This window comes from Centrocercus urophasianus, unplaced genomic scaffold (assembly GCF_019232065.1).
Source record: "Centrocercus urophasianus isolate 14NV4802_14NV808 unplaced genomic scaffold, USGS_Curo_1.0 seq_16, whole genome shotgun sequence".
Lineage (NCBI taxonomy): Eukaryota > Metazoa > Chordata > Aves > Galliformes > Phasianidae > Centrocercus > Centrocercus urophasianus.
Window position 1 is genome coordinate 17771757 of NW_024884711.1, and position 19968 is coordinate 17791724.

Genomic DNA, 19968 nt, shown 5'->3' on the forward strand with positions numbered 1-19968 from the left:
GCTATGCACAGCACTAGCACAGATACCTCTGCTTCCTTCTGCTCCAGCAATAACTCAGATGGGCATATTCCTGCTCATGTGAAGCATAACCTACACAAGTTAAGGCCCGCTAAGCAAGGAGCTCCATGTTTTGTTCCAGTAAGCATATAAATATTTATACCTCCCCAGGCCTACTTTCACACTGAAAAAAAAAGGCAGTGCTTGTCTGCTGTTAAAATATATTGCTTGGGAGATAAAATAGCTTATCTCAGTAGGAGAAAGATAGGTGGGAGTGGTGGAAACTTGACCATAATATTGGCCAAAAGGCTGCCAAGTACAGAGGGCCATGCTGCTGGCTTGGAACGCCTGCTGGGAAATGGCATAGAGGTTGATAGTGTCGTGATCAGCTATCAGGAGATGAGAGGATTCATTAAAAGCCGTAATAAATGTGGAAAAAACATTCCTAGCACTTGTGTAGCGTGGGAGTGAGCGGTGCTTTTGAAGAGGCAGCTGAGGCATGAAGAGTCTGGGCAAGTGGTTTGCTCGAGGCCACATTTGGGTATTGTCGTGCCCCTACAAGTGCACAAATCCAAAGGAAAGGGTCAAGCAGGCAGCACAGGAGGCTGCAGGCTGAGGGGCAACGTCACCCACCTGAGCGTGAGATACTGTTCTGTTGATGTGGTGGGAGCAGTGGCAGCGCTGAGCCGTGTGTGGTTTGTGCAGGGTACCCTAGTGAGGGCTGTGTAATGGTCTGAACAAGTGCTGGGAGGTCTAGTTCATTGTCAGCGTTGTGGAAATGTCACTGCAGTCAGCATGCTGGCTTGTAAGGCTCAGCTGGGGGCTACCCTGCTCCTCAGCACATGCTGCTGTCACCTGGAGGCCCTGTCCTCATCCACCACTGGATGGAGTGCACTGAGAGCAGCCTGACTGGCTGCCAGAGAGATTAATTATTTCACAGACTGTTCAGGATTCCAAGAAATGGAGCGTGCCTTTGTGTCATTTTAGAATAATATCTGTCGTGAAATCAGAACTTGTGAACAGTGGGAGAATCCACAGCACTTGTCTCTGGGTTTTCCTTTGTGCAGGTTAATTGTTGTTGCTTGTGGTGTGATTAAAGGGTCTGGCTGAACACAGAGTTATGTTGTATATAAGTGGGATTGTAATGAAGCAATAATTGCTCTCCTCGAGTGAAATTATTTACAACAGAGGAGATCAAAATGAAGAAATTCTCTGCTCCTCCTCACGACTTTGTGGAAATAATGATTCCTGATACAATAGGTTGCTTGTTATTCTTCCCTGACAATTGATGAAAAGGGCAAGGACAAAAAGAAGTGCTGTGTGAGAATCTCCCCACTGGGGTGCTGCACACAGTGAATTTGCATACAGTTATCCAAAGGCTTTTTGGGCTTGATGCTGCCTGTGGGATGCTGTAGCAGGAGCACTGCCCTCTGGAACAGCCACTGCTCAGTGCAGCAGAGCCTTCTCTCTCATGGTGCTCAATGCTCACTCACTGCTCACGTGTGTCATGTCTGTTGTTGAGCTTAAAGGCCATTTCCATCTGTGTGAAATAGATGTGTAAGCACACGCACACCCCATTCATGCTGCAGATCACAGTGTTAGTGAGCACAGGGAATGAGTATCAGGGCTCAAAGGATGCCAGAGACAGAGAAGTGGATGCATGTGTATAAACTTCCCTGCTACTGAGCAGTGGTAATGCTGTGCCTGGTTCTTGCTCATGGGTTCTTTCTCTTCTGCTGCTTCTCTCAGTGCAGCTTTCTGTGCATGCAGGTAGCACCAACCCGTGGCTGTGAGACAGAAGATTGCAGTTATGCTTCAGTATTCTTGCAGTGTGGCTCCTCACTGATGTCCTTTGGGAGCCTTACAGTGAGGATTTGATGTTAAGTGGTGTGGTACCTGCATGCCCGCCCTTGCAGATACTTCACAGATCAATCCTACACGTTGTTTGCAGAGAGAAAAAACTTGTCCAGGGCAGGGCTGCGTCTTGGAGCATGCCAGCAGTTAGACCGACCGGCTCTTAGCAGAAATCAAAGAATCGGAATGTTTGTCTGACGCTGAACACTCAGACTAAAGCAGGGCAGAGCCGGGGCTCAGACACCGCCTGTCCCGGGGTTCGGCTCCTGCGCTGCGGCAGCGCTCGGGTTGCGGGATGTGCCGGCACGGCCGCACACCGCAGCGCAGCTCGGGCTCTGGTGGAGGCTGCCGCCGCGCTCCGCTCTCCGTGCCGGCGTGCTGCCCGAGTTCAAAAGTTGTCGCAAGGGAAGGGAAATCTACGCACAAAACATTTCCACCAGATGCTTTCATTGAGTGCCTACCCCAACGGCTTACTGCCTTTGTTTAACTGCGGAAGCGGAGCTCTATAGAGCGCACATCAGCCGTAAGCTATCGGCGGAGCTCTGGGGAGCGCTGGCCACGTTCACACTTAACGTTGAGCGTTATCCCGGGCTGGGGGCCGGGAACTGCTCGCGGAGCGGCTACTGACGACTGTCTGTCTGTCTGTCTGTCTAGCAGCAAGCGGACGATGGAGGCGGCCGCGAGCGGCCGCGGGAGGAGGCCGGCCCCGCACTGGTGCTGCGGAAGGTGTGGTCACGCAGCCCGGCCCCCGAGCGGCGCGGGAGGTAAGGCACCGCGGCTCGGGGCTGCGCGGGGCCGGGCCGGGCGCTGTGCGAGGCGGCGGCGGCGGCTCCCGGGCGGGGCTGCGGCCCCGGCAGGGCGATGGCCCTCGGGGGGCGCGCGTAGGGGCGGCAGCGCTGAGCCTGGAGCCATGGGGAGCGGCCGGGCGCGGGTGCCCGAGACGCTGGCTGCGGAGCGGCCGCTGCCCACCTTCGACGTGCCGTACTTCAAGTACATCGACGAGGAGGACGAGGAAGACGAGTGGAGCAGCCGCTCGCAGTCCTCCACGGAAGATGACTCCGGGGATTCTCTGCTTTCCGACAGGTACGTGGTGGTGTCGGGGACGCCGGAGAAGATTTTAGAGCATCTCCTGAGCGACCTGCACCTGGAAGCCGCCCAGGACAAAGAGACGGGTAAGAAGCGCGCCCGGCAGCGGGGTCCCGGGCGGCCGAGAGGGGGCGGGGGGCGATGCGGGTACACCGACTGGAAGCCGGCCGCTTCCCGACGCTGGCACGGGGCGAGCAAAACGAGAACGTGCGGCACGAGGCCTCGGGGCGCAGGCAGCCGGGAGGCAACTTCGTGCGGAGTGGAGCGGGTGCCGTCCCCGGGCCTGAAGCCTCCGTCACAGCCCGGCACTCGGCTTCAGCCTCCGCGCTGCCGCTCGATTTGCCACCGCTTCGGCGCGCTCTTCAAGTGCGGCTTATAAATTTCCTCCTAACGCTGTGGAGCTGATGCTGTACTTATGTGTCTTCAACCAGACATTGCAATTTGTTCCAGCCCGGAGCAATGATTATATTGATCGGGCTACTTGACATGCAGTTTAATTTTCAGTGGGATCTCCTGGCTCCATGCATGGCTCGCTGTCACAGGAGCTCCTGTAGTAGTTCATCAGGAGTGCCTGCAATTCCTATAGAGCTTAATGAAAGTGGAGGGGCTGCCGAGAGCTCCCCAGGTCCCACATCCCAAGGATCCGAGAGAGGCACTGACTGTGCATGGAGCCTGGCGTTCTGTTGCTCCTCAACAGGGTTCACATGCATGCTCCTGGTGCCTGCATATGTCTCTCTCTACAAATGGGATTACTGAGAATAAACAGACTTTAATCCTTTTAAGTGACTGCAAATATAAATAACATCTGTGATTCCCAGAGGAGTGCCAGGATTGGGTTCTTGGAACAAGTCATTAGTTTAACGTGGGACAATGGGCATCTTCCTAGCGAAGATGCATGAATGCCCTGAAGAAATATATGGAGTGTCTGGTAGTGGTATTATGATGGTATTCGTGGTGCTGCTTTTGTCTGCCTAGACATTAATATTTAGTGCAGAGGGAGGCTGTGATTGTTTTGCTTCTGTGGATGATGTCTCTCTGGTTCTATAGGCTGTGTAGGGAGGGTCCTTAGCTGGCCCTTAAGATCAAATGTTAGATCCAGAATAAGTTTCCCCATGAATGTTTATTGCCTGCAGACTGAGAGACATCAGTGACCCGCCCTTAGAGACTGCCTCAGCTATTTTTTATAAGCTCATAATCTTGCTGAAAAACAGTGAGACTTTCACTAGCGTTATGCATTGTATTTCAGTGTTTTTAAGTACAAAGAACTCCTTACACAAAGCATTAGGTGCTAAATACATTCTCACCTGTATTATCTTTTCTGTTCTTCCCCTGTTTGGTCTCTTCCTGTCAGCAGGAGGCAGTTCTTAAGCCTGTTCTTATTGTTACAGAGAGGGGCTGGTAAACTGCCATCAAAACCAGTGCTAAAGCCACTGCTTGACTGGTTTTTTAAATACTTAGTTTTAAGTATTTAGAGGTAGATTGGAGTCTCCTCACCTATCTTGCCTTACTGCATCTCCTCTGAGAAAGAAACAATTTGCTCTGCTTTGTGACCAGGGCTCACTGGGTCCCGGGGCTCAAACAAAATAGCTGTGGTTAAAGTAGCTCATTCTGGCCCATCGTAGAGAATGGTAGAGTTGGAAGGCCCCTCAGGTTTGTGTCTTTGCAGACATAGCTTAGTGGAACAGAAAAGGAAAATGATGTACCCAGCTGCTGCTGCTCCTGCTGCTGGTTTTTCAGTTCCAGGATGACTTCTTCAGCCTCCTGTTTTCCCTGCAGCCCCCACCTGGTTTGCTTATCTGAAATGTGATTTGGAAAGAGTATTTGTTAAATATCCTCATGCACAGGAGCTGTTGTTCTGTTTGATCCTTGGCATGGATTCACAGTAAGGGACATTTCACATGTTTTCTTGCCTTTTCTATAACAAATCATAATTACAGCCCTCAGTGGTTGTTACAGAGAACATCTGCATTCTCTTGGGGCTAGAGTGGCCATGGAGTACCACTTCCTAACCATTGACATGGCTGAATGGTGTCAGATCCAGACATTCTCTAGTCCCAGACAGAAGAGTTTGTAGCTCTGAGAATAAAGGAAGGCCCTGGGGCTCTTCAATAAGTCAACTAGTGCCTAGCCCAGGCCTCACAGCACTCTGCATTTGCTGCTAATCCCATAGTAAGATACCTGAAGCATTCTGCTCTCAGAGCATCTGCTGTGATAGAGAGTTGGGGACACTTCCAGCCATCCTGAGGAGTCCCAGTGTCTCTGATATGACTGAGCGCTGTTACAGCAGCTAAGGATGCTAAAGGAGACATTACCATGTGCATACCTGAATTATCCTGTAGTTCAGATGTCTTTTGTGGCAAAGATGTCTTGAAAGTCTGAGTTTTGCAATACTCTTCAAGCTGCCGTACTTAATAACTGTTTAATTACAGGAGTTTTTGGTAATGACTTTATTAGTAATACATGTGAGCTCTCATGGCAGCATCGTAAATGGGGACTTGCTACTAACAATCCTTACAGCCTTCTATCTCAAAAGGAGTTTTTTTTTTGTTAGGTTGCTGTGGCCTGTCACATACCACCTCCCAAGAAAACCATTCCTTTTGTTTCCTGCTGTGACATGGTTGGAAATTCTTCCATTTCTATAACTGTCAACTTTTTTGAATAATCTCTATGATTGTTGGAGTCACTGGGGTGCCTGCTGCTTGCACAGTTTAAGAATTGAACAGTGAGGCCCCTGAAATAAGTCAATAACTAGGCAGAAAATGCTAGGCATGCCTCCTGGCTAATCCTCATTGAGGATCAGGATTTGAATGAGTAATCTCCAAGAAGCCAAATCTTAGCGTCTCAGGATCTTGAAAGCCATCCCGTTGACTGCAGTATTTCTTTCAGGTAAGTTTTTCTCTTCTGCAAAAGCTTTTCTAACCTGGATGTGAGAAACATTTCCTTCCTTGGATGCTATTTTTGGTCTGTTCTTTGAGTATCCTCTGGCTGGTTGCTGTTTGAGCATACCTCTTGCCTCACAGTGACAGCATTCAGTGTTTGACCACCTCTGGAATGACACAATGGTCATCACACCCACAGGCTTCCACGGAAATTAGGATGGCAGATCACCCTTGTGGGTCTCCTCCAATTTAGGATATTTCACAACTCTGTGATGAATGCTTGAGTAACGATTGATGGGACAGAAAAAGAAGATGAATTCTCATGACCTGTCTAAAATAGATGTGTAAAGGTGTAGATGTGGTCTGTATATCTTTAAAATTGGAAAATGAAGGACTAGCGACATTTGTTCCACGCTGTGTCATTGTATCTGGGACTGTGAATGAATGGTTCTGGGATTAGTGAGAATTCTCCCCTCATACATGCTGGTAGTTTTAGCTTTTGGATCATACCCTTGCATCAGGGAAGGAGGTACCCTCAGACCATGTCTATTTGGACTGTAAGTGCTACTTAAGTAGAGGGTACTTTTGTTTAATTCCTTCTCTTCCTGCACTTGCACCAAAGATAGGGCTTTGGTGTGAGGTGGTGGCGCCCACTGAGAAGCTGTGTGTACCTCTAAGAGGAGAGCTGTGCTGTCCTGTGTGAGCGGATGCACTCAAAGAGGGCTGCTGAATGGTGATGCCAGAAAAGGATATACCTCTGCTTCTCCTAGGCATTGAATTTTGTTTAATAATCCAAGAAAAAAGAAGAAACAAAAAAAAAGATCTGATTACTTTTTGATGTTGTTTCTTTGTTGCAAAGAATGCTGTTAGGATTCTTGCTCACTGTGCTTTGTTCCCGATGAATAAAACGTGTTAAAAGCATGCTCAGGTGATGGCCACAAAGTGAACATGGTTATGTCTGATTCATAGAGTCTGATATCAAGGGGAGCAAATATTTACCTAACACTTTGCGGTCCTATTTTCCAGCCTTTAGAATGGAGAGAGTCAATACCCGCTAGTCCTATCTTCTGCTGCTTGTCCATACTGAAATGCTTTTTGTCATCATTCTGACCAACACTGTAAACACAAAGTCCTGGGAAAAGTTGATGAACTGAGTAGACTAAGTGCATGTTGGTGCCATGCCCCACACTGAGGAATAAGGCTTTAGCAGAGTTTGTATGCATGGAGCAACGCTGGTGTGACAATAGCAGAAAAGCTAAAATAATCATTTGTCTCAGTGCTCACTGTGCAGGGACATGAGGAGTTTTTTGCACAGGTCTGTTTCTTCATGCGCAATGAGTCTAAGCTTTCTCATATTGAAGTGTCAGTAGAAGTAGGTTTAGAATAAATCAATAAAATGAATAGTTACAAATCACCAGGATCAGATGTTACTCCCCAAAGACTTCTAAAGGAACTGAGATATGAAATTGCTGAACTCCTAATAGTGCCATATAATCTATCATATAAATCAGCTTCCGTGGTAGAGGAAGGTTGAAAATGTGATGCCAATTAAAAGAAATGATTCTATTTGGGGAGCGTCTAGGCAGTAAGATTGTCATTTTATGGATGCATTATTCCAGCGTAAGCTGGCACTGAGATTGAAGGCGGCTGCTCAGCTTTCCCCAGCCCATTACTGTGGTTGCACTGGTCCTGCTGTGCTGGTCCGGACTGCTGTGTCATTTTGTGCTTGCTCTGAGCAGGGAACTGGTCTTGGTTGGCAGTGGCCCAAGAAATACTAAATTTTTGATAGTGTTAAGACTGATCAGTTTACTTAAGCACAAACTTTGTCCCTGTCCCAGGGGAGACAGGGTAGCACAGAGTGGGAAATGGGGGGACAGCAGGACAGAGGACAGAGGGACCTATTCTTCTAGCAGCCATGATTGCTTGCAAGAGTTGGAATAGCGTGCAAAACTGCATCCTCAAATTTTGACTTTGTGCTGGGAGATTCATAGCATTACAGTAAAAGCAGTAGGAAGAAAGGCATACAGGAATATAGTGCCAAGAGAAAGGAAAATTATAGTGGATTGTCAACAGTCAAAATGGAGAGAAGCTGCCAGAGAAGACTGGGATGCTGCTGAGTGTGGGTTGAGACAGAGGTAACAGAATGTGCTGATAATACTGTTTGAAAATTTCATGATAAGTGAAGCCATTGCTTCATCTCCAGTGGCCATGCAAGGTTCCTATACACCCTGTTATCTCTGCCTCTGTGTGGTCACGTCCTGCCATCCTACTGACTGGAATTGCTGGGGGTCTGCGCAAGGTAGGTCAGATCAGGAAGCTGGTCCAACACAAAAATAGCCTTATGAAAGGAATAAAAGTTTGGCAGTTGGGACTGGGAATATGAGCTGGAAGCAGGCCCCCTCAAGCCAACCTTGTGGCTGAAGAAAGATAAAAGGAGCAAAAATTTGCACAACTGGGTGATGAATTTGCAGATGAGATCCAACTTTGGTAAATGCAAAGTAATGAATTCCCTAACATGGAGAAAAATGGATCCTTGTTATACATATTCAGTGGAGATGCTGAATTAGCAAATATCGTGCAGAAATTAGGTCTTTGGAGACGGTGTAAATAGTTCTTGGAAAATTTTGTTCAGCACTGATTAAAAAGGAAAATGATATTTGGGACAGTTAGGAAAGAAGATGAGCAAGAACTATAGTTACATCATTGTATAACTGTGTAATATAGATATATACTATGGCTCCTTCTTCTATGTGGCTCAGAAGGGTTATAAATGAACTAGAAAAAGCACGAAAAGGGCAACAAGGTTGATTACAACTATAGATTAAATAGATCTGAGACTAAATAGTCTAGGGCTGTTCAGCATAGGAAAGCAATATCTGTAAAGAAGGGATGTGGTGCAGTCTGTAAGACCGTGAATTATCTGGGGAAGGTGTATATGGAAAGATTATTCATTATTTGTTATATGTAGGAAGTGCTTTGTAACATAGCGACATTATTGGTTTTAGAACTAGAAAATATGTTCTAGAAAATATTATATACAATGTACAGCTAAACAGTGAGACTCAATTTTGTGAGCATTTTGTGGAAACCAAAGTTTGGAAGGACTTAAAGACAAATTGGCTGTAATCCTGGCAAGAATTCCATCACTGCAGTGATGTGGGTGTAACTTCCAGTTTGGGAAATCTACACTGCCAATTATTGGAAGTTAGTATGGTATAAAGGAGGGAGGAAGTCATCTTGGTGTTTGTTTTGTTTTTCTTCCTCTGGGCATACTCTGTTGGACGTTGACCAAGACCTGATTCTGTTTTGTGAGGATCCTTGATCTGACAATGCACTGTATGCAGCATGCTGCAGTTTGCAAACAGTTAATCAGGTTCTAAATTGTATGTGTGATAAGGCTCTGTTTTCTTCAGTTGGGACAACTGCACAAGTTAGCTGCTCAGCTGGTAGCAGTATGCTGAATGGCTTTGCCAACGGCCCCATGGTGCCTAGAGCAGGGACGAGGAGAGTGGGAGCCTGGGGTTAGGTAGAGATCAGGCGCTGGCTTCTGCTGAGATGGCAACAGCCTCCATTGGTTGTCCTGTTCAGCGCCATGTAGCCCTTCTCCCCGATACACTTGGTTTGACCTTGTGCCAAGTAGATCTATCTTTCTTAGTAGGAAACTGTTTTTCTCCTTTGCTGGTATTATTTTCTGTCACATTAGTGAGCTGAATCAGCCTGCAGAAGGAGTGCCACGTCTGGGATTCACTACAGACAGCATGTCACACGCTGTGGTGCCTAAGCTAATAGGAAATGCCAGCAAGCGGAATGTGTCTGTGATACTGTCTCCTGGCAGGAGCTCAGACAGTTATTTCTGCGAAATGAGGATGCAAAGCCTGAGAAGGTTTTGTGGGTGTTTTTGCCTTCATGCATTAGTTTAGGGCAATTTCTTGGAAAGGCAGAGAATGATAAATGCTGCTCCTGGATGCTGCACCATTGAACCCAGTGGCTGGGGAGCTCAAGTCAGTTCCCTGCTCCTCCAGGAATATGTCCTGTCCATGGTACTGTGGGCAGGCGCTGCTGTGTTCTCATGAACCCAGTGTTCCTGCTGCAGGTTTCCTGATGTCAGCACAGGAACCACGAATGTCCTGTTGTGTCAGTGCTCAGGGCTCTTTCCAAAGATACTGGTGGTATTTTTTCAGTTCATCACCTCAAACACTTCTCACGAGGTGAGCTCACCCCATGGGATGAGCCACAAGGCCCATGATTTCAGTTTGCTTAGGAGCAAGTAGGTACATTTTGGCACCCTGACATCTCAGGCACCATAAATAAACATTTTATGCCTTGTGCAAGAGTAACTTTGACAGGAGGGTATTTTTCATGCTTTGAGTCAAATTTGCAGAGGAAAAAGCTACCCACCAAATATTAGTCAATTAGATCATAACATTCTTAGTGACTAATTGTCACGTCTTGCTGTGTGCAAAAGTGATAAGGAGACATTATGAAAGAATAGTGTGAAATTACTTGCTATGAAGATGTGCTTTATAGATAATGTGATTTGTTTTGATAACCTTTTTTCATCTTAGAAGTATGCCAGCCACTTGGGTTGGGTCCCTGTCTGCCTTAAATGCTGTACAGGAGGTCTACCCAGTTTGACAGCTACAAATTTGGGGACAAAGTGTACCAGATCCCTTCCATTGCAGTCGGTGTTGCATCTTGCAGATACAGAGTGGAGTTCAGCTCTGTTGAGCACACAGTGAGCAGTGAGCATAAAGCAACGTTGTCCTCCTTTCTCTGTGGCATGCTCATATACACATGTAGGCTGCATTTCCTACTCAGCAAAGAGCAGAAAGTGAGTGAGGTTAAATTTGTTCCTTTCGATGATATGGAATGCCAGCAGCTTGCTGAAACCCTGTCAGCTGAAGGGGATTGGAGCCTCATCCTCTAGGCAAAACAGAAGCAGAAGAGATGGCGTCATGATGTAGTCAGTAGTAAGATTATCAAAGCCAAGAAAGTCAACGTTGATGTTGGTATAATGCAGAAAGGTACCCAGATGCTGAAATGAGTCTGAACTGTGCTTGTGTTGGCTTCCTGTCAGCTTGGACTCCATTTCCATATAGCAGTGGATTTAAACATCGAAATGTGAAATATATGAAGAGATAGGACAGCCCTGCTGTGAAGGTGACACAACTTTCTAGATGCTCTCAACCTCACATATGGCCTTGCATACACATGGTGCCCTTCACATATTTTCTCAGTACTTACTCATCCTCACACTTAGTGTTGTCCTCCTTTCCTTCCTTCTTCGAACTTTTCACTATTAAACTCTGATCTGTAGCCTCTTGCTGCTGTAGACTGCTAAAAAAACTGAACTCTTGTCTGCAATACTCTCTTTTTTTCATTTGTCTTCCACAGCGCAGCAGTTCACCACCTGCTGCCCTAAGTGGGGCTGTTTGTTGTTAATGACTCCTGTCACACTGTTAGCACTCTGCTGTGGCTGCTAAGGAGTGAACTTGTTTGCAGAATAGAGCAAAGCACTCCTTCCCAAAAGCTGCCTGTCTGTTATGTTGTGAATCGTGGGTATGGTTCTCTGAACGATTTCTGGGGAAAGAAGTTTGCACAGTGGGAGAGTTTTCATGTAGCAACGCTGAAAATATAAAACTATCTTGAAATAATTGCTACATCATTGAGTCCAAGAACACAGATCGTGCACTGTCTTCAGGGCCTGAATTGCAGTGTTTCCAGTGCTCAGTGTTGCTACAATACAATGATTTTTTTGTGAGATTCACAATTTCTGAGGAATATAAAGAGCGTGTTCATTCCTCGCCCACAGGGTGGGAGCTGGAGCCACTGTAGATGCAGGACCTGTGCTTTGAGGTTCTGGATGAAAAATCTGAAGGAAATCTGTTCTTCAAAGCTGCTTTCTCCCCCTGTGAACTAAATTTACTCTCACGCTATTAATTCCTCCTTCCCCCACAATGCTCCTTTGCACGCCCTCCTCTCAGACAGTCTCATGGTGTTACAGAAGTAGCAGCTTCAGTCTTTTAATGAGCATGGGCAGGGCTGCTTTTGACTGCAGCCAAACTGTGATTATAGTTACCTTACTAAGCTACCCGTCATGCCCTCTATTACTAACATTTGCAGCATGCTCTGGGTTATCGTGCAGTGGAGCTTGGCTGTACCTCTGGATGCTGCTTTCTCTACCATGTCTGACTTTAAGAAAGGAGAAGAACAGCTGTGGCAACAGCAACTCACAGCCACATTTGCACTTTGCTGGCTGTGGTTAGCTGGGATTCTCTTGTGGTTAACGTGGTCTTGCTGGATTTTGATTTCAGTGGGCAAGTCAGAAGCTCAGCTATTGGATATAGGAATAGATGATTGTAGTGGGAATAGTTTTGCAAGAGCTCAGATGCCTGTCTAAAAAGTAAATATTCAACTGGAATGCCCTTTGTATAAATCCAAAAACATTACGAGCTTACGGATTTCACTTGATGGACAGACAGGCTTTAAATGGCAACATTTTTTTCAGAAAAGAAGGCTTGATACAGTTGGGTATCTGTTGGGTTGTGTATCACCTTTTGGGAGAGTCAGCATGGTTGGCATTGGAGGCAATCCTTCATGTTTTTTAAGTCAGTTTTAAGTGTTTCACAGATTGAAATAGGAATAGAATTACATTGCTGACAGCCCAAGGTTTCTTATGGCATGTCAGTAGCCCTCATGGACTATAGTTGCTGCTGGCAGAAAGCTTTTTGGAATAGCATCAGTTACTGCAGTGAAGTAAATTGCTTGTCCCATCTCACAGACAAGATGAAAAATACCTGTGTGAGTGGTGGCTGTGGCAGCAGCTCATGCAGTCTCCTGAGCTGAACGGAGATCAGGAGATGACCTTGTCTCAGCTCAGAAACAGCATGGGATCTTCCCCAAGCAGTGCTCTGCCTCTGAAGTGAAAATGTTCTGCCTTGTTTTCAAGGACACGTTGACAGAGACATTGGAGGGTGGCAGGATGGGAGAAATGGATCAATGTAAATAAAGTAGCAGTTCTGATGGATCTCATTTTGATGGAAGCTAATAATGTAAATCTTACACTTGCTCATGACAACACTTGGGATCAACTGTGACTTTATTCCTTTGCATGAACTTGAGTTTTGATGCAAATACAAATTGGCAGAAATTAGAGGTGTAATTATGGAGAAATCATGCCGTCTGACCCAGGATGGCTGGAGGCCAGTATACCTCAAATTCTAATTACTTTTTCAGTTTCTTTCTTTTTTATCTGTTCCCTGCATCCTTCCATGCCATTTCCCCCCACTCCTTCTCCCCCCCCCCTTTCTTCTCCTGTTCCTCAGTGATCCAACAGCCCTCTTTCCCATAACCTCTACCCACTCCTCAGGATTTAGGGCTGTGTGAGCGGTCTCTAGGAAATGTTGCAGCTACAAACAGAAATGCAGATACTGTTTTTGCTCTTTCCCAGCCATGACATCAGAGCCCCAGCATCAATACAATAATGAGGTCTCTGTTGGATTTGTTTCCCATCCCAATGCAAGCCTTGTCTATGGGATTTTTTTTGTTGTTGCGGTTGGTACAGCATACGGGATGCACAGCCACAAGCTGGAAGCAGCAAGCAAACAAACAACAGCAAAAAGAACCAGCCACAAACAAACAGCATTTATCAGAATTCTGTTGTCATGGGATTTTCTTTCAAACTCTTGCAGCAGCACTAAGAGTGCAGTGATGTTTTGCATATCCCAAAGCATGTAAACCCCCAGTTACAGTAAATAAAAATATTTAGCTTCTCAAGATGACCACAGCTTCTCCTTGTGCTCCTCCATCTCCTTGCCACCCTGCTGTGTGCTGCAGGCTCCTAGTTTCCTTCCCTGCCCTCTTCCCACCTGAAGCTTGAGGTAGACAGAAGCCCCAAAGAACCTATATGCAGTTGTTGGGTTGTGGGCCTTAGTCCTGGTATGGTTAAGGAGGAAAGGGCATTTTGCATGGAGACTCTCCAGTTGTTCCCCAGAACTTCAGTGCTCCCCCAAATACTTCTTCTGTTGCAAAGCTGCAAAAATGCATTTTCCTGAGATCTGTGTGGTGTCACTGGTTGCAAACCAAATTTTCTTACAGTCTTCAGTCTAGTGACCCATCTCCCTAGGCAAAACTTCTGGCACATCTTATGAGTTGCTTATGGAGTTTATGCAAATATTTCAAACAGTTTTGTGTTTTTTTCTTTGATGTGTGCATGCAGATTCAGCTGGTGTTAATGAGTCTGATCTTCATATTCAGTTGAAGGTTTTGACATGCGGATGGGCCGTAGGGCATTTGATTTAACATCTCAGTTTAAAGGACTGCAAATCTGTTCAGGGAATCCAGGTTAGTAAGATGCAATTTGGGAAGTTAGAACTATATACTTGATTACAAAGAGCAATAAATATTTAATAACAGTTTTCTAAAAGCTTTGAAAAGCATGAAAGTGCCATTAGCTTTGCAGGAAACTGCTGTATTGGGTTTTCCTGACAAATTGTAAGAATTCAGTTCCTCCTGGAAAGTACTGTCATGTAAGTATGGGATGAGGGAGCTGTTGCCCAAAGTCCTGTTATTTGCGGAGCTAGCAGGAGAGCCTGCTTCTCTTCCAAAGCTCTGTGCCTTAAGGGAGTGCCGGGCATCGATCAGGGCAGAGAGGCTGGGGAAGACCTTTATTAGGTCATGTACGAGCTCAATTGAGGTCAACGTTTGTCAACGTATGGCTTGTGGATTTGTAGTATCTGTGAAAAGAGTTAGTGTGAAGCGAGCCCATTTGTGTGCTGTAGAGGTACTTCAGGTTATCAAAATAAAGCAGAACTGGTAGCTTAGAACAATCATGAAGTTATTTCATCTAGGGCTAACATTTTCAGAGGCAGAGAGGCAATTGGAGTGCCTACAGTTACAGATCAGCAGATTGTCTGTGTCTCAAAGTGAAGAACATTCTGAGATTGTTCAACCAGCATAGTATACTGGTAGTGAAATACATCACCTGGAAGACTTCCAGTGTGTTTATCTGACTGCAGAGAATGTCAATCTGTGCTTTCAAGCCTCAAACTGAACAGAAAAATGACAGCTTTTGTATTTTTCTTAAAATAATTAGGTGGCTTTGGCGGTTTTGGGGTATTTTCATTTCAAACGGGAAGTAAATGCCCCACTTCCCCTGCTAATCTGTGAATCCAGAGGCTCGCAGCTTTCAGTGTGACTATTCATGATTTATTTACTTTTTAAAATTCAGACATAGGCATGTGTGCGATGATTTATTCCTACATGTAATTGGATACAGTGATTAAATGAGCTTGCACATTGTACTTCATTGTCCTTTTGGGATGTGGGCTGCTTTGTCTTTGAAACAGCCGCTCCTAGTAGAATTGATTCCGACTCCTGTATATTTGCTGTAGTTGCTGATGTGTTTCTAAAAGCCGATTTGGAAAAGTGCTTTTAAATATATGCTCTTATATAGCAGGTACTTAGCCAGCTGAAGAGTTACATGTAATCCTCAGAGCCTTCCTTTAAGATGCCTTGCTACCTTCTCCTAGAGGGACTCTTATTAAAATTAAATGCACACTCACTGGTATGTGAGCTGAAAGAAGCTATAGGCTACCAGCCCGTGCCCATGGGCCAGTGAATGTAGGAGATAGTCATTTTCTCTAGAATAGATTTTCTCTAGAATGGTTAGGAATTATATGAGGAAAAATTACAACAAGATTTTTATAATTGGCCTCAATGAACAACTGAATAATCAGAGCAGTTTAATGAACAGAAAGAAATGCAGAAAGACATTGTGAGTTGTCATTTTCCGTGTTAGGGCATTCAGCAGCCTCAGAGCCCTTGGTTAGTGCTGTGCAAGCATAAAGTAATAGGCAGTGCTCTGCCCAGAAAATCCCTGTGCTCTGCCAGGACACTGCAAAGCAGTGTGGTGCAGCAGAGATGAGAACAGCAGCAGCAAGACTCCTTGTTAGAGGAACTGGTTGTGGATATAGTTTGCAGAATTTTAAGCACGGAATATATCTTGGTGATGCTGCTAGTCCTAATGTTGGAGATGGTATATTTTGGTCTAAGGAACAGTCCTGCCAAGAGCAGCTCGAGGTGCTCTGGCTTTGTCTCTTCTGGCTGAGCTGGTTTATGTCTGAAAACATATCTTTGCATGTGTGCAGCCTTTTCTTGAATGAGAGAGTAATGTGTCTCTGCAAATTACTGCACATGCACTTACTTTCATTACTTGCAGAAGCACAGTATATTTGAGAATTTGCAGCCTCTGCCTCAAATTTGTTTGAAATTTGCCAACAGATTTGAAAATTCCAGGGGCAAAGGAAAGCAAGGCTGCCAGGCAGTTGGGCAGACAGCCCAGTTCTGTGAATGGTATTCCCATAAGGAACAGGAGAAAACAAGGAATTCTGAAGGAAAAGATGATAACTTTATTATATTGATAGTAGTAAAGTTGTTGTAGAAACTGCGCCACTGTTGGCCTGTTTGATTTGAAAATGGTTTAGAATTTTGAAAGCAAAAGGGACTTTACACTGGGTTTGCTATCTAACTTGATAAATTTGATGGCTTTGGCTCTCTGGCAGGAGGCCAAATGCTCTGGTGTCCCATGCATGATACCTTGGATTGACAAGCTGTAGAAACGGGAGATGGCACTGAGCACTAATCACTGCCGGGTGTGTGCTGGTGAAATACAGACCCTGAGCCCAGGAAGGCACAGTTTTCATCTAAGCCAAAGAAATTCCTTTGTGCCCCATGGAAGTCCATAGAGCAGCTGGCAGGGTGAGTGAAGCAGGATACTGACCAAACGATTTCTACAGGGTACAGACTGTATCTCTTGTTAGATGTTTCACAGGTTATGCGTGAAAGATACAGGGCCTAGTTAAGACTGGTAAGTACAGCTCTTTTTTTTTCTTTTCCAAGTGCAAAGTTGTATTTATCCCAGAATTGTTTTCTTAGAGTAGTTTTTGTAATTAAATAATGCAGTAGCACACAAACAAATTCTAAAATAATGACAAAATTGAGTAGTTACCTTTAGAAAATGATCCTACTAGGCTTTCATCCGGTAATTGCTTAATATTCCAGATTTATTTCACTGAAATAAGCAAAGCCATCAAATAAAATCCCTGAGTAATTATGGTACAGCTGAGTCAAAGACCTAATGCTGAACTCCCCAATGAGACAAATTATTTGAAACTTATGGAAATAAAGATGTTCTTTTTTATAAGTGCAACACTCAATGACCATATTTGCAAACAGCCAGAGGTTACTGCACAGCAGCACCTTTTTTGCTGCTGGGAATAAAACAACCATGAAAGTATTATGATGCTCACAAGCAGCTGAATGACGGATAACATCTGTTTGGCTTTTGTCTCAGCCCTGTATGATCTTTAAGGAGTGCAGGCAGGAACCTTTTCTTTCTTTTTCATTCTGCTGTCAGGACAAGGTTGTACTGACAAACCCTTTGGTTTGAAGTTTTTAGATATTGAAAAACATGCTGTCTTGTATTGTAATTGTCAGTGATCAAAGGAGAAATGCTGTCTTTAATTACATGTTAACCAGTCACTGGAATGATTTGGGTGTCTCAGCATACCAAGTGCAATTTCAGGTTCATGGTTTAGGCACATATATATAGTGTATGTAAGTCTACAATTAATGCAGCGTGTTTCACCACCACCACCATGACATGTATGGGTTTTTTTTGGAACCCATTTACCACATGGGGAGACAAACCACCGCTCCCCTCTGGGTGCTATGATACTCGTCTGTGGGGTTTCATCCCATGGGAACATACTGGGGAGAGGAAGGAAGGCAGGCAGCAGCAATGTGCACTGTTTGCAGCACATGCTCTAGTGCCACATGTTGTGGAGCTCACTGCTTAGCATATTTATGATAATTTGGGTCCCAGGGGCAAACAAGATTCTTCTTATATCTCCTTCCTCAGGCTGAAGCACAAAGAAATTTCCCGTTGCTTCTTTGTAGGGGAAAAATAATGGATCAAAGTTTCTTGCTAAACACTTTTCAAAATACACAGAGCAGATCTGTACATTTCTGTCCCTCCAGGGACCTAGTGCTCCAGTTGGTATGGAAAGCAGCTAGCAGTGGTTATGAGAATAATTCTGCAAACTGAATCCAAGGCATTGCACTGACCCGCAGAGCTTGAGATGTGGCATTTGTAAGTGTCATTTGGCCTTTATACTGTGGTTACTATATTGTGCTTGTCACTGCAATCCACTGGACTAGATATTGTCCAAATGCTGTGTACCTTTGAGCTGTCGTTAGGCACTACTTTAAAGATTTAAGTGGCAGTATCTCAAGTTGGAGATCAAAAATAAAGAATCGGCAAGAAGAGATGACAGTTTATGTATTTATATAGAATATGAGATCTGAAGGTTACTGTTCCCCAAGAGAAGGTTTTCCAGCTCAGCAAAGAGAAGGACATGTTGAACTTGAAACCTGGTTCTTTCTCAACACAATGAGTTTTGGACAACACAGATGAAAAGTACATATTAGATTAAGTACATATTACTTTCTATTAACTTTCTGAAAGTCAAATGTCTCATCTAATTTTAGCATTCCCTTTAAACTCAAGTGCATACTGAGCCAGTGAACCTGGGAGAAGGCACAGGAGCCTTACCGCACCCATTGGCATGATGGGGCTTGCAGGGGCAGGTGGTGCAGCCCTTACAATACGTTTCTGGTGAGCGCTGCCTGGGATGGGCAGTGATGCTTACAGGCAGCGAAAGGTTCCTGCAGAGCAATGACAGCTCTCAGTGTCGCCTGTGCGTGGTGGCATAGAGGATCTGGACTGGAGGGTACTGCATCCCTTTGGGTGCCTGGAGGTGGAGGTGATGACAGGGATACAAAAAAGTCCAGGTGAAAGAAGAGAAAAAGAAGAAAATTGCAGTGTTTGCTTGTCTGACTTTTGGGATCAGGGTGATGGGCTGTGTGCCTGCTGGAGGTGAGGCACAAGTGAGGGCTGTGCGGGCACGCTGTGCTGTTACTGCTGCATGCCTATCTCCTCTGCCCCACAGGCAGCTGGCTGCGGGCGGAAGGATGAAAAGAACCATTAAATCTTTTATCTTCCATCATGTTGCTTCAGGCACTCCTGGCCTGGCTGGCTTATTATAAACAATCGATGGAAAGAGAAGATGGTGTTGGGTTTTTTTACCCTGAAGTTCTTCAGGAGATTCCTGATATGAACAAGGACTGGCTGCTTTCTGCTGCTAGGCTGCCCTGAGTACTTCGCACATACCTTTAAATATCTCAGTTTTCTGCAACTGAAGATTCACTGCAAGGAAAGCTTGGGTGTTTTACTTGCAGTAGTCAAGGGATTTTTTTTTTTTAACAACAAAAAGCAGCAGTGTCTTAGGCTGACAGCTATGGGCACTGCTTCTAATACTTCTAAATGTATAAGGCACTGTGGATTTGTCCAATAACTTCAAGTAACCCAGACCATTATAGCTGCACATTAATCACTGCTCCATCCTATCTGGAAAAAAAAAAAAAAAAAAAGAAGAAGAAGAAGAAAAAAGCTTCAGATGTCTATATGAAAAAATTAGTGCCTCATTAAAGCTAGACAAGTCTGACATTTGCTCTCTGCCTGTGGTTTCAGGTCTTTTTGTCCTTCTAACAAAATATGAAGCTGCTTCAATATGTGTGATGGCAGCAACTGGAATGCAACTTTAGGAGGATCTTTGACCTTACCAGACAGAATGTGTTTGATTCATTCTGCAGATGTTAAAACACTGCCAGACAAAACACTGGGAGATGACCTTAGAAATTATTCCTACTTCTGATTTTTGTGCTCTAATAAAAATTCTGGTTGTACAGGTTAAATATCTTGCCTTTCTATATTTTCTTTTCCTAACTTGGTACAAGAAATAAATGTCTTGCTCTTTATTCCTTTGTGCATTGATTTATCAGTGCTTCAGTGGCTAGATGACATAACTACTATAATTGTTTTAATACATTAGCAGAAAATTATATATTGATGTTCCTTTTTCTATTGACCTTTCTTCTTCAGCGTAATTTTTGGTTTCTGCTTCATGCTGTGGCCATGGTGGCATAGCATTTTCAGAGTGTCTGATTTTGGATTAAGGGCTAATCCTGTGAGGTTCTGAGTGTCAATACCATCTGCTGAATGAATGCAAGGGGGGGGGATTTGGGACCACTC

The 19968-nt window shown here is 44.9% G+C and overlaps 1 protein-coding gene across 2 annotated transcripts in view; it reads left to right on the plus strand.

Annotated features, from left to right (window-relative positions):
- The window catches only part of RAPGEF5 (Rap guanine nucleotide exchange factor 5), a 116978-nt gene that overhangs the window by 54366 nt on the left and 42644 nt on the right, over nucleotides 1-19968 (plus strand). Inside the window, exons 6-7 of one of the 2 annotated variants that reach the window (XM_042816627.1) lie at nucleotides 2509-2615; nucleotides 2935-3023. In XM_042816627.1, coding sequence (XP_042672561.1) covers nucleotides 2509-2615; nucleotides 2935-3023 — 196 coding nt within the window. Of the gene's footprint in view, nucleotides 1-2505; nucleotides 2616-2934; nucleotides 3024-19968 lie in introns of both variants that reach the window. The other variant, XM_042816628.1, reaches the window with a different exon arrangement.